The sequence below is a fragment of the Helianthus annuus genome, chromosome 10 (genome assembly GCF_002127325.2).
Source record: "Helianthus annuus cultivar XRQ/B chromosome 10, HanXRQr2.0-SUNRISE, whole genome shotgun sequence".
NCBI lineage: Eukaryota > Viridiplantae > Streptophyta > Magnoliopsida > Asterales > Asteraceae > Helianthus > Helianthus annuus.
In genome coordinates this window covers 179,821,143-179,836,372 of record NC_035442.2, presented here as the reverse complement: position 1 = coordinate 179,836,372, position 15,230 = coordinate 179,821,143, and the positions used below count along the sequence as shown (strand labels likewise).

The window sequence follows — 15,230 nt, the reverse complement described above, 5'->3', positions numbered from 1 at the left end:
CCGTAGAGCTTTTGCTTTAGCGGTCAATACTCTCAAACCAAACCTCTTTATCTGTGTGCTTTCACCTTATCACACACATACACACACTAATACACATACACATACATATATACATATAATACATATAAGACACATAATACACACACAAATACACACCAAGAGTGTTAAAAGTCATATTGAACCATGCACCTATCTAAAACATATTGTTTAAGTTAGGAAAGAGTTAAAAGGTGGTGTTACATACATATACATATACATACACACAGTATGTGTGTGTGAGAGAGAGTACAAAGCTTTTTCTTTATATCTCTGGACTTGAGTTAAAGTTTGAAGGAATTCTAGTGTTTTTTATGGTTAAAGCCACTGGTTTTCATACTCTCTCTCTCTCTCCTTCAATTAGTATATTTGTTCTAAGGATATATTTGTACTTTTAGAGAATATATCTCATTCAGGTACTCATCAACATGTGTTTTTTTCTTCTTCATCATAAAAAACCTTAATTCCAATTTCTCAAAAAAAAAAAAAAAAAAAAAAAACACTTGTTCATCGATATATTCTTTAAATCTTTTCTTATGTTTTTTTGGTCACAGATCTTCATCAAAGTAACTGGAACTAAATCTAAGAGTTTATCGGTGACACGACGATGATGAAGAAGAAGGTTACTTGTTGGATATTAATTTGATAACTAATGAATTATTCTATTAATCAAAAAATACAAACAAGAATGAATATCAGCAGCTCTGATCTCATTGATGCAAAGCTTGAAGAACATCAGTTATGTGGATCCAAACACTGTCCCGGATGCGGTCATCGACTTGAAGGAAAACCGGTACGTTAATTCAATCGTACGGATGATTAAAATTTAAATCTTTGGTAATATATTCTTATTAGGGTTTGAAAAATAATCTAGAATCAAGTCAAAAAAGAATATAACTTATGCTAATTCTTGAATTCCTCTTCTATATATTTAACACCAAAATAATTTATTCCCAGTATTTTTTTTTTAACATTTTGGTGTCAAGAACTAAACTCAAAAGGATTTTATAATTTTCTTGATTATTTTTTGGAAGTTTTATTTTACTAATTCATTTGTGGAGATGAATTAATATTAGCAGGATTGGATGGGTCTACCAGCAGGAGTGAAATTTGATCCGACGGACCAAGAACTGATCGAACATCTTGAAGCCAAAGTTGAAGCCAAGAAGTTTAAATCACACCCGTTGATTGATGAATTTATCCCTACGATTGAAGGCGAAGACGGGATTTGTTATACTCATCCTGAAAAACTTCCAGGTAATTTTTATTTTTTTAAGAAAAAATGGTGTACGTCACCACTAGGCGTCCCCCACCGACCAATTTCTCTTTCTTCATCTCTGGTGACCGGTGGATCGACGTACCGATGATTTTGCAACAGTGTCGAGTGTGTGCATGAATGAGAGCCGTGTAGTCATTTTCAAAAAAAAAAAAAAAAAGTCTGGGTGATTTTTTGTATTGGTATTTCTCTATTTACTTGAAAGAAAGAAGAACACATAAACAAGAAAACACAACTTGTTTGTCCCATAATTCAAGGGTTAGGTTTTACTAAGGATGTCTTGTCTTAAAGAAAGTAAATACTTGATGGGTTTTCCAAATTTAGGGTTTCTTGTTTTGTTACACCTAGAAACCTACTTTTGATTTTCGAATTTATAGAAAGGTAATGGGTTAATTTCTTTTGATAATAATTCTATGTGTTTTATGAGTAAAAACTAATTTACCTTTGATTACATAGTTACTTAAATACCCAAAAAGGAACATTCAAATATGCCATACAATTTTAGACAATTCTAGTGATGAATAAAACCTATAGAAACACAAATAAAATCATTGAATTTTTTTCATGGTCATGTTTCAGGAGTTACAAAAGACGGATTAAGTAGACACTTCTTCCATCGACCGTCGAAAGCTTACACCACGGGCACTAGAAAAAGAAGAAAGATCCAAACCGAATGTGATCTACAAGGTGGTGAGACACGTTGGCATAAAACGGGAAAGACCCGACCGGTTATGGTTAGTGGAAAGCAAAAAGGGTGCAAGAAAATCTTGGTACTCTACACAAACTTTGGTAAAAACCGAAAACCCGAAAAGACCAATTGGGTAATGCATCAATACCACCTTGGACAACACGAGGAGGAGCGTGAAGGCGAGCTTGTGGTGTCAAAGATATTTTATCAAACTCAACCTCGACAATGCAATTGGTCTGAAAGAGCTAGTAATAACAATGTTTTATCGAATATGATCCCTATCGAGGGTGCAACTAATAACGAAATAAGCAGAAGAGAGAGTAGGAGCGGAAGTGGGAGTTGTTCTTCAAAGGAAGTTAACATAACTACCACTACAACTAATGCTCATAATAACATGGATGAACTCTCTGCAGTTAGCGTTAGTGCAGTTATGTCGAGTTACAATCCCATGGATCATATGCAACATCTAAAAGGTGTCGATCATTTTAGCTTTGTCCCGTTTCGAAAAAGCTTTGATGAGGTATGTTTTCTTTAATTTTGTTAGCCACAATATATCAAATCTATCAACCTTAACATGAGTTGCTAGTAGGAAAAAACCTCATGTCTACTATTCCTTAATAAAAAATCCTAGTTCAATCACTAAACATTTTCTTAATAAATATATCCATATAGTTATGATAACAAATAAACTTCATCTAGTAAATCCTGATATGTATATATCAACAATAAAACGTTACACAAATATCATATATATTTGTTACTAGCTTTCCTTAATTTCAAGTTGCTTCTTACTTTATATATATGATTTTTTTGTATATGTATTACATCAACAATCAACATATATAAGATAACATGATAAAACTATAATATCCATGAGCAAAACTAAAAGGGTTCTTTATTGATTATTCGGTCTACCAAACTTTGACATTACAAGATACAACATTCTTGATATTTAGTTGAAACGAATATATATAAAAAAAAAAACAATATTTTCTCTAATTTTCTCCGCGTATACGAGATTTAGGATATTATTTACTTAATTACTGGCATAAAATGAGGGCCAAATTTTGGAAATTAGTTGAGTGCAAGGTTAAGGGATGACCTCAAAATGGTTTGAAGGTTGCTTTTCTGATATACTTTACTTGTGCTATAAGCAAACACAAACAATGTTTCTTGATTGTACTTTGTGCATTAAATATTGTACCTTTTAGAGTCGAACAAAACACAGCTGTTTGATGCATGCAGGTGGGTACTTCAAATGGAGGAGAGGCGTCAACCGGAAGGGATATAGGAGCGTTGGGAGGTATCACGTGCGATGAGCAGCAGCCGAATCACGTGACCCAACACAATCCACATCAGCAGCACCTCATGGCTAATTTCCACGTCAGCAGGCCAACTCATCCTGTTTCCAGTCTCGTCTTGCCAACTCAGCCGCCACATCATCACACCTCCGTTATGCTTGATGACCAGGACTCGTTCCATGTCTCAAGAATCATGGACAATTTTCAGGTGATTTTATATAGGTCTTGTTATACACACGTCACTGATAGTCTAATCTCAGACCGCTTTTAAACGATCAATTGAGGGTTGGGGTTTGCTTCCTAGCTCATTAGCCGCCCTATTTTTAAATGGCCGTTTGAATACCAGTGGAACGGATTTTTTGAAAGCTAGGGCTTGCGTTATAGTTTCCCTTCTTTTAAGTGACCATTTGTGTTTTTGTTGAACACTCACTTAAACTTAGTGACGGATCTAGCCCTAAAATTCGGGTGTATCTCAAAAAAAATTGTAGGGGTATACTCGTATTTGTTTAGGAGTATCTTTTGTATAAAATAGAAAAAAAACTACACTATGGAAACGTAGTTGAGAGGTTGCTTGTGTTACCGCTGCTTGTACACTACACCCGCCACCGAGCCTTAGGCGTGGGCCATTAGAGTCTAAGGGTGACGTAGAATTGGTAGGGTCCTTCTTAATTTATTTTTGGTTTTATTGCTAAACTGTTGAGTCTTTTCTGTTTGTATCACATAAAATAATATTGTTTAAAATCTCACAAAATAATATTGTTTAAATAGGTTCATATTTCCTATATATATCACGTGCATGAAACAAAGTATAAAGCTAGTCACCGAGTGAATAGGGTTTGCTTTGCTATTATCTAAGATGAGAAAAGGTGTTATATGTAATTAATTATATTTACATATAGTGAGTATCTGTAATGAAATTACAAGAAAACTTAATCTGTCATTTCTTTTATAACATTCGTGTTATAAAATGGTGTATAATTGTTATTTTTATAATGGGTGATAGGGGTTTCTCATTGAGATATTTAAATTAAGGATCTATTGTACGAGGGAGCTCTCTAGTGCAGGCCCAGTTAAGACAACGTATGCTAGACCTCCCAACATTCTCGAATAATTCACACCTTTCAAAAAAAGATATAAATGTTTTAAATAGCAATCCGCCATTAAAATAAAAAAGCAATTCAATTCTTCTTCTAATAATTGTCCATCATATTATAGATTTTTTTTATAAAATTATACAATTAATAATATACATTTAAACTATCACAATAAAAAAAATAGTAATAATGTGTGTTCATGATTTCTAATTACAGCAGCAACATCATCATCATAAAATGGGAGGAGGGAGATCAACATCAGGATTGGAGGAACTGATAATGGGGTGCACTCCTTCATCATCAACTGATATTAAAGAAGTTAGTTTTTCACTACCTTTTTGACTCTGAATTTTATGTAATTATTTCGATTTAATATTACAATAAAAAAGAATATAAATCTATTATCTATAAGTATATATAAACTAGTATACATTATTTTAACCAAAGAAAGAGATGGGGATAAGCAATATTAATTAATCTGTTTTCACTTTTCTCTTTTGATGGTTCTCAACTTCTCATTGCCTATTTCTTTTTACCAATTATTTATTTGAATTTTCTTATATTTTTATATTAACTTTTCTAGAAATAAGATATGTTTAAGAAAAAATTGCATATATTCTTCTTGTTAGTTGTTATTCCCTTTCCCTTTATAGCCTTTGCTCTTTCCTCCTTTTTGTAACGTGTCTATTTATATTCTATTTCAAAAGAAATAAAACCTATATTGTTTTTATACTATAGGAAAATAAGGCTCAAAAGAAATAGAACCGGCACACTTATGATTGATTGCATATTTTTCCGACTTGGACCCACACGGTCATGGAAATATTTTCCTTTAATGGTAGAACAAAAGATGAAGGAGCTAGCAAGCATCCTAATTAAATTAGCTTACTTGAGAAAAATCAATATGAATTTGGTCCATTCTTGGTGAACAAACACATGGTTTTAATAATGAACTTCAATTACTACACTATCCTTTTATTTAGAAAATACAAATAATACATACAACATCAACGTTTAATACGGAAACAAGAATAAGTAGAAAATATTTCTGTTATTCATATATTTGTATTAAACTATGCGGTATGGGAGAGGCTTAAAGAGTGGGTGGGGGGGGGGGAGGTATGGAGTTGTAACTGTCACGTTAGCAGAGGGGAGTTTGCCCTTCAATCCCCAAAAAACACGGATGGAGGGGGATGTTAGCGTTTAATAATAATAATAACAATAATAATAATAATAATAATTATTATTATTATTATTATTATTATTATTATTATTATTATTATAAAAGCCACCAATATCAATAAAACCAAACATAAACTAATCAACTTGCGTCACTTCACCCCATCTTTGCCTCACGCCCGTGAGAATTCCCCTGTTGCTCCCTCCACATCATCCCACGGGAAGGTGTTCCAGGTGAGGAGAAGGGTTCCACACCACCCCACGCCTGCCTCCCACACCGCATACCCTTATAGTATTTCAATAGTTTTATACACATAATTTGTTATGTATTAAACGTGTTCATGTGTGTACATACACATATGTATGCATATAAGTATATTTTACTGGTTCAGATTCCTATGTATTGCATGCATTAAATAAAAGAATTATTAAATAATTAATAACACTAGTTTTAGAATTATAAAACGATACTTTGAGATAAGATACACACAAATAAGAGATTATACGAAGGAGTGAAATAAAAGAAGCTATAAAAAATTATACATGGACTCACATAATTATAGCACGTGACGTAATCAGTTATTTATTTATTAGGCATAGATTTTAGTAACGTCTTATAACAACTCCAACCTTTAAAATGATACGTATGGTTAAAATGTTGATACCGCTAGATATAGGATTAGGTTCAAGAGTGAACACTAGTGTAGCTTGCGAACTGAGTGAACTAATCCTGGTCATACACGTGTGTAGATCAATGGCCAAGATTTGATGTTAAAATACACTAGTGTCTTTTACGTTTTGAAGATTAGATCATGGCCATACACGCGTGTAGATCAATGGCCAGGATTTGTTCACTCAGTTCGCAAATACATTAGTGTTCACTCTAGAACCCCATCCGCTAGATCTATAGGTAACACCATAAAGCACCTCAAATCGTTTTAGGCATAGTACGGGAAAAATCACTTAGTCTGATAGCTTGATACCGCTACAGTGGTTTGTACATTCTAGCTCTGTGCTTCAAATCTCAAATCGTTTTAAGCATATTACGAGAAAAATCATTTAGCCTAATAGCTTAATACTGCTAGATTTTAGTGGTTTGTACATTCTAGCTCCTATACTATCTAGCCTCTTTATTTCTTAATAGCATATCATTTACCTTGTCGTTTAAGAAACTATTATATTAAATCAAGTAAATAAGTTATTACTCTTGGGATGAAATTTTGGTTCAGAAAAAAGTATGGTTATTAATACGTGTACGAAGATAAGATGCAAAAAAAGTGTATAACCCATATCAATTTGGTTTATATAATATTACTTTACTAAACATAAGTTTGTCTGATCAAATGTGTAAAACTTTCTCTTTCTAGAGGAGGATAAAAAAAAACAGGCTATCCAAACTTTCTATCTATCTATCTATCTATCTATCTATCTATCTATCTATCTATCTATGTATAAAAAACAATGATTCATAATTATTTATTTATAGAATTCTGTTACTTTTATACCTAATAAATAAGTAAGAGGTTGTTTGTTTACCTCTTAATGAGGCTTTTAATGGTTTAGACCTCTTACCGGTTCAACACTTAATGATTCAGACTGTTTGTTTCACGAGCAGATGTCTGAATGGTTCAGACATTTGCCTCTGAATGTTTAAGATTTATACAGAGTCTAAATGGTTAAGACCTCTAATCTGAATTGGTCAGACATTTGCCTCTGAACGGTTAAGCATTATACAGGCTCTTAATGGTTCAGACCTCTTACTTATTCAGCACTTAACCATTCAGATTAACCATTCAGATGTTGCCAAACAGCCCCTAACTATACATATTACGTGTTAATATTATATAAACCCAAGATTCTATTTACCGCTTCTTTTTTTTTTTTTTTTTTTTTTGAACGACCAACATAAAAAATTATTCATACATTTACCGCTTCTCTTATTTCACCGTTCCATATTCTACTTTTTATTTTACCAAGGTTAACTTTAATCATATTATATATCATAATATCATGTTATAATTCATAAATCTTTATTACTAACAATTTAATGTTTAGTTGTTTAACTCGTTATTAATAAACGGTGTTCTAATCTAGTATATGTATAAAAAAATTCTTAAACATCTCGTACATATTAACTGATCTTGTTTATTTCCCTCTTTTTTCTGAATTTTTTTATTTAACTATTAGTAAACTCATATAACGTTAAAGTTTAAATATCAAATATCAATCATACAAGATCTCGTTATTGTGATTAAAATTGATCAGAAGTTAAATGTTTATGGTTTAAAACTATTTATAAAACGTATGCAAGATGCATAAAGAGCTAATATATGAATTTTTAATCCACCCTAATTTTTTTTACCATTTGACATACATGTTTTAAACCATCTTAAAACATATTGATAGTTTGTATTCAATATTTATTTATTTTTATACAGGAAAAAAAAAGCAAATGATACAAAATAAAAATTACATTTCCTTTTCTAGGTAATAATGTATTTAGTTCTGAAAGAAAATTTACAAGTGTTGCTTTTTTAATGTTAGGATTAGAGTTTTATTAATGAAGCCCGAAAATTGTACCATAAAATATATAAGTATGATATCATATTTTCATCCCAACATAATATTTTATCTTTTAGAGGAGGATAAAAAGACTAGGCAAAAGAATAAGATCTAAATCATGGATGTTGGCATCCAACATCTTCTTTCCCCTCTTTTTGAACAAGAGAAAAGAAGACAAAAGTACAAAGAAACTCAAGCTTCTACTCACACATGTCCCAAAGTAAATATTCTAAGAGAACTCTTTTTTATTCTTTTTTTTTATAACCGTTATATTATATTAACATATCTCGTACGCCTATAATGCCGGTGTATATCACGAATGCATGGTTGCCACAACCTTGTTTTTTAAAGTTTCATGTGGGTTACAAAATTTTACTTTAGAGTGATGCTACGGCCAATGCTTGCAGGGGCGGAACCAGAGGGGGGTCAAGAGGGTCCGTTGACCCTCCGGTCACTGGAACTTTTTGAATTTTTATTTAGAAATTTTGAGTTTTTGAAGAACAAACTTAGAGATGGACCCCTTAATTTGAACCAGTATAGAATATAAGCTTATGATGACCCTCTAACTAAATCGTTCTGGTTCCGCCACTGAATGCTTGATAACGTGTGAGAACTAGATCTGTTGTTGTTTTTCCGTTTATATATTAAACTAGTAATCTAACCTCGCACGTTGCGGCGATAGTTTGGTTGTATTGGTTCGTTTTATTACAGCATTAATACAATAAAGTACCAAGATATAGCAAGAAAAAGAGATAGCGCAACATACGTAACTTTGTATAAGAAAAATGAAACCTAGATGTCGCTAATAACCTTTGTAGCTTAGTGCAAAGGGTATCAATAACTTTATTAAAGTTTAGAGGTTTAGTATAAATTTGTTAAAAGATGAAAATATATTTTTATTAAAATTGGGTTTTCGTATAATAAACTTATTAATATTAAGAGGATGTAAATGAAATTATGAAGTAAACGACAAAATTAATTGCTACTATCATAAAAAATTAGAAACATGGTATTAGAACATGCTTGTAGAATTGTAAATCACTATTAACAAAAGTTGATAATATGTTTTTATAATATAATATAAAATGACATTGTGTACAATGCTACATTATAAATATGGTACATGGTTAATTATAGCGGTATTGTGCCTTAAAATCTTAAATAAAATCGTTCATTTCCAGCCTTTCAAAGAAAGTATATATATGATTAGGATAGACGATCTAAAGTTCAACCCTCGGTTGCAACCAACTGATAATTTGAATTGAAAGGCAAATTAAAGTTGTAAAAATGATGTAAGATGACCCAAAAACTTTTGTGATGAATGGCATCCTAGGACAAAGAGACACACGACCCTATGTGATTGAAGGCTAAAAGCACCATGAAATTTAGGTATAACCTCCATATATATGACCAACTTTTTCTTTCTTTTAAAAATAGAAAGAAAACAAAGGTAACCCTTCGTGATTTAATTGACTAAGAGTACTATTTTATAAGATGGAGTTTCTAGTGTTTAGCAAAAAGAAATGAAATTTAATTATTTAATATCCAAATAATAAGATATAAAAGAGCTGTTAAAGGGGTAAAAGCATATTTTGTTTGATTGTTTTATAATAGTTATTTCCTTTAAAAAAACATATTAACTTCCTTTTTAACTGTCTTTCTTGGGTTCCAGTGATTCACTCAACAGAAACATGACTATGTAAATATAAGGGTGGGTTAACATACAATATTCCTTAAAGTACTATGTGTACGGAATGAAATTACGCATGTTATATAAAACTCAAAATCCTAATCACGCATGTTGAAAACAATAATCACGCAAAATCAGAAATCACGCATAGTGTAAAAACCTAATGACACATTTATAATTTCATCTCGTACGTATTATACGTTAAGGGATATTATATTTTACAGTTTCACTAAATATTATTAATGTATTTCTTTCTTGTTTATATCTATAACCCTAGAATCTAACTTGAAGTTTGTTAATTTTCTTGTTGTGATGAAACAGGAGTCATCCATCACAAACCACCAAGAGGCAGATTGGTTGAAGTACTCCACCTTCTGGCCTGAGCCTGACAGTCAAGATCATCATTGAAATCAGTAAATAAGTAAAAAAAAAAAAAAAAAGACAGCATCACTATCATGATCATCATCACCACCAAACAAACCCCATTTTCTCAGTCTTTTTCTTTTTTACCTTTCCCTCTTTCTCTCTCTAGAACCCTTTGCATTTGCAGGCCTTAGATACATACATATACAGATCAGTCTTAAACTGAAACTAACTGTACCACAAAACCCCATCTTGGTAAAGAGAAAAGAAGCATCCAAAAAGAGGAAAAAGAAGAAAAAAGAATTCAAGAAAAGGTTGACACCAAGATGGAAGAGCAAAACCAAAAGAAAAAAAGAACACTTCTTTACTGCATGAAAATCACCACCAACATGATTACATTTTATAATCTTATGGGTATTTTTTTTTCTTGAATTATTTGTTTCTTTTTAACTAATTTCTTGTATTGTTTTCATATACATAGAAATATAAATAGAAGTTGTGAATAATACTATATATCCACAGGTTTTGCTTTGTGATTAACTTGTTATTTTTTAGAAAAATTATACTTCTTAGAGCTCCGATTATTCCCCCTTACTGAACTGATAATGTAATTCATATTAAGATTATTTAAATTTTGAATATCCATATCTATACTATTTTAAAATACAACTCTTTGGAAAAAAGTAGTTTTACCACAATTTTAAAACACTTAAGGGAGTTTAGTGTCTTAAAATAAGAGTGATTACTGTTATGTTCTTGTACTTAAAGTTGGAAGTTTGGATGAAAGAAATAAGTATAAAATGGCTCATTCATTTCCTATAGAATTCATCTATCCCATTGTTCATTTATCCCAAATTAATGAAAAAACAAAAGTGAAGGATAACCTACTCTATAAAGGGAAGTTAGTTTTAACCACTTACAAGAGTTAAAAGAATTATGTAACTTATATACTTGAGTTTAAGATTCCAGTTTGATTTTAATTTTAAGTCGACTTGAGCCATCTCAATACGAAAATCGAGTCAAGCTCGAGCTAGCATTAGCTTGACTAGTTCTAAAGTGTTGTGTTTCTCCACCGCATCACATGGGAACCCCTCTAGTGTTATTTTAAATAGTAGTTCAAAATTTTTAATAACGACGTACCGCGTAGAAAAAAATTATGTAATCTTAAATTAAGCCTATTATATTTGTACAAAACTAGCCATTTACTCGGTGACCATTTTTTGTAATGATGGTCGTATCTTGGGCATACGTTTATAAATATGTTTACTAGATTATAACTCATGTACTACACAGAGTTGAATTAACAAAATATTAAATGTTATTAATAAACAGAAAAAATAAAGAAAATACTTGAGAAAGAAATAATAAATAAATAAAATATTCATAAAGTAAATATTAGTAGAAAAAATAATAAATATTTAAGAAACAATAAGTGGAAATTTCATTCAAAGACTTATTTATTAGGAACAACTTGAGCGAGCTCACAGAAAAACAAGTGGTAAAATCTTTTATTGATAACAAAAATATTAGGCACGCAGAATTGTGATATGTAGCTCCACCAATCACTTATTTATTAAGTATAGCTCAGTGTCAAATATAAGAAAAAATATATATTTTAACGATCTGACGGGAAATGCGTGTAGTGGTGATGATAATTAGAGAATTATAAGATCTAGGCGTTGATTATTATTACCTGTGAAATTATAACAATTGATGCGTTAAGCCCCTATAATTAGAGTACTATCAGATCATCTAAGCGATGACAATTGAAGGTGGTTCGATTGTCGGGATACTCGCGGTGGATTTTTCATGTCTCCCGATCTAGCACCATAGTTGTAGATTTGACATGTTACGCGAATCCAGTCTACTACAACCAGTTATGGTATTTATTCTAAACACCATACAGTTGTGATTTGTTTATATTTTGGCTTGCATATTGACATCGGTTTGTACACACGTTTCTGCTTCCATTAAAAATTTAAAATATACGTCAACGTCGTGCTAATGTGCTACCTCGTAGCCATTTTATGAAATTTCTTCCAAAACTTAGATGTAAATCACTTGTCATTATCCGAAACGATAGACACTGGCACTCCTTGTCAGACAACAATCTCTTTAATAAACAACTCAACCATCCTTTCAGATATGTAAGTCTTACAGGTTAATAAGAAGTAAGCACTATTCATCAAGCACTCCACGATTACCAAAATGGTGTCATGACCCGTAGTCGTCTTAGGTAGCTTGGTTGTCCATGGTAATGTGTTCCTGTTTCTATTCTAGTATATCTAGTGACTGGATCTTTCTATAAGGCTTTTGGTGCTCAATCTTAACTTGCAAGCACGTCAAGAACTTGTTTACATAATTAGTAATTTCCTTTTTCATTCCCGAACACCCATAATCTTTCCGCAAATTATGATTTTTTGTGTGTATGTTCTATATATAAAATTATTTTTAAACAAAAATTTATAAAGTCTAAAACCTAATAACCTTTTTTACTAAAACCATATCCAATTAATCAAAGTTTTATAACTCAGTGACCTTTAACGTTTTTAGTTTGAGCCATGACGCTTCTAAGCCCAATTGTCATATAACAATTTAAACTAATTTGTCCCAAATTAAAACTTATAATTTAAACTAAACTAAAAATAACTAATTAACTAGCCTGACAACTTTTTTAAAGAAACTTACGGACTACGAACTACAATCAATATTGATTCAAGTTCTTTTGTTCTAGGTTATTCACTTATGTCTCCTTCGATCAAAGTATCAAAAGATTACCAGGGAGACACCGAGACATGTGTAAAGACGATTTCGCTCAGTTCACCATTCACGTTGTAAGGACGGCAACCGAGATAATAGGAGTTAGGACGATTTGTTTTAAGTATGTAAATTATGAATGGAAAGTTACAACCCATGTTCAACTTGGGATATTGGAACAAACTACTTTGAAAGTCAAATAATAAATAGTATAAACTAAAATAGCTTAGAAATAAATTGCACAAAATTACAAGCGAACTGCGTGAGTTGAACATGTTGGGTTGGTTGGGCCGCTGCTCACTGCTGGACTGACTATTTGGATCCAGTTGAACTTGAACCAAGTCTGGCACATGTCTTCGAACCCAATGACTGCGGCTAAACATATTTGAATTATCAGGGGTTCGCCTATCACACCACGGTTGGAAGAAGATTGAAGACGCCGTTTCGGATTGGGCAATTAGACCATCTTTGTAAAATAAACATAATAAATATGGGATGCTTCAAATAGCTATATAACAAATTATGGTCTGAACTTATGAAATGTCACTTCATGTGGCAATACTTTTGGTAATAATTATGACCAAAACTCTAATAATATTATGCTCACAAATATTCACATTTACACAAAGGGTATGATGATAATCCAAAAGAAGCTTAATTTGGCCTTACTCGTTGGGTCACCTAAGTACTCAAGAACTACCAAAACCACGTATAGCAATATTGGGCAAATGTAAAACAAACCCAAACTTGCTCTCAAAACAAAAAACAACTAAACAATTCCAAGGGCTTCTTTCAACTAGTCATTTAGAAGAAAATTAGAGAGTATAACACTAGTTAATTAATTAACTATAATGTTTGTCTGTGACTTTTTTATTTATTTATTTTTATACTTTTACCTTCTAACTTTCAGCATTAGGGGATACGGTATGGGTGCGGTAAAGGAGTCGGCAAAGGGTTTGCCGATCGGTGTACACCACCACCAACCAATGTTGCCGCACGGTTTCATTCCCACTCGGTGTGCCATTGCTGAAGCGGTGAAATGAGGGAAGGAGAGAGTGTGTGTGGGGGGGAGTGGGGTCCATGCCATTTTTAACCAATCAAACCTTTTTTCTTTTTTTTTTTATAAAAAGTTTACCACTTTACCAAGTGTCTAACCATTGCCAACACTTTACACCAAAGTTTAAACACTTTTGCCTAATTGACATGGCGCGCTCTCATTGGTCGGTTTTTTGGTTTGCCACTTTAAAGTGTTTAACCACTCCTTATACCCTTAACACTTACAATCTCTTAGACCATTCACAATAAGCAATATTTAGGAGATGTTTTTAAGGTGCCACATGGCAGCTGTCCATAAATTTCTCTCTCTTGCCCTCTCACAAACAAAATACCCATCAAATATTTATATTCTCTCTCAACTCTCCTCTCTCCTACATCACACTCACATACTTTTCTTCCCTAATTTTTTTCTCACATACACCACTACACTATCTCTCTTCCACCTCACACCCTCTCTCCTCCACATCACACCCTCTCTCCTTAAAAACACAAAAAAATGACTTTATTGTGGATGCTCTTATCTATACTATATTATAATGCATGAGGCAAGGACATTTTAAGATACCCAAAAAATAAGAACTTTTTCTCCCATTTATTTATAGAAAGGCCCCAAAAATGAGGGTAGTTTGGTTTTTTAGACAGTATTTATTTTTTAGCCCCTAAACTTATTACACTTAAATCCCTAAAGTTTTAACAATATTATAGATAATTAGTTACAATTCACCACTCCACAACAAACCTATAATTTTTCTACTTATTATTGGCATATATTATAAACTATATTGTTTAAAAAAATCCAAAGATAGCATGACGACCTACACATTTTTGTCGATATTTCGGTAGTTGTGTTGTTCAATATTGACGCACGGATTAAAATGTACAAGTAGATAATGCGTTAATGTACAAGTGATTTAAGAATAAAATAACAACTGATAATCTTTTATGTTTTTCGTACAATAATGTGTAATCTATACCATATTATAATGCGGATTAAAATGTACAAGTAGATGATACCTTAGTGTACAAGTAATTAAAGCCCGGCATATTTTTAGTCATCATCACAAATAAAATATATATTGAAAACTAAAAACATTATCATTTTTAAAACTAAAACTATTATTATTAAAAAATTTCTTTATGCTTTAGTCAAACATCAACAAAACTCCCTATTTTAAAGGTCTAATAAAGTCTTATTATTAGCCTTCATGTTGTACTTCCCATTTCATTT

General features: G+C 31.8%; 1 protein-coding gene across 2 annotated transcripts; it reads left to right on the top strand.

Moving 5' to 3' along the window:
- The first annotated feature begins 593 nt into the window (after positions 1–593).
- Positions 594–10,729, top strand: LOC110886935 (NAC domain-containing protein 75). 2 transcript variants are annotated; one of them, XM_035978867.1, is made up of 6 exons: positions 594–829; positions 1,116–1,293; positions 1,892–2,520; positions 3,246–3,509; positions 4,615–4,713; positions 10,148–10,729. In XM_035978867.1, the coding sequence occupies exons 1-6, from the start codon at positions 689–691 to the stop codon at positions 10,232–10,234; spliced, it is 1,398 nt and encodes a 465-aa protein (XP_035834760.1). In that variant the 5' UTR covers positions 594–688; the 3' UTR covers positions 10,235–10,729. The 2 variants fall into 2 exon arrangements, with proteins under 2 accessions (XP_035834760.1, XP_021990516.1); XM_022134824.2 differs by having other exon boundaries at positions 4,612–4,713.
- Positions 10,730–15,230: the final 4,501 nt, after the last annotated feature.

Coding starts and splice junctions, on each gene's coding strand:
- LOC110886935 (XM_022134824.2), top strand. CDS start 689: ATGAATTATTCTATTAATCAAAAAATACAAACAAGAATGAATATCAGC. Junction 830..1,115: donor ATCGACTTGAAGGAAAACCG/GTACGTTAATTC, acceptor TAATATTAGCAG/GATTGGATGGGTCTACCAGC. Junction 2,521..3,245: donor TTCGAAAAAGCTTTGATGAG/GTATGTTTTCTT, acceptor TGATGCATGCAG/GTGGGTACTTCAAATGGAGG.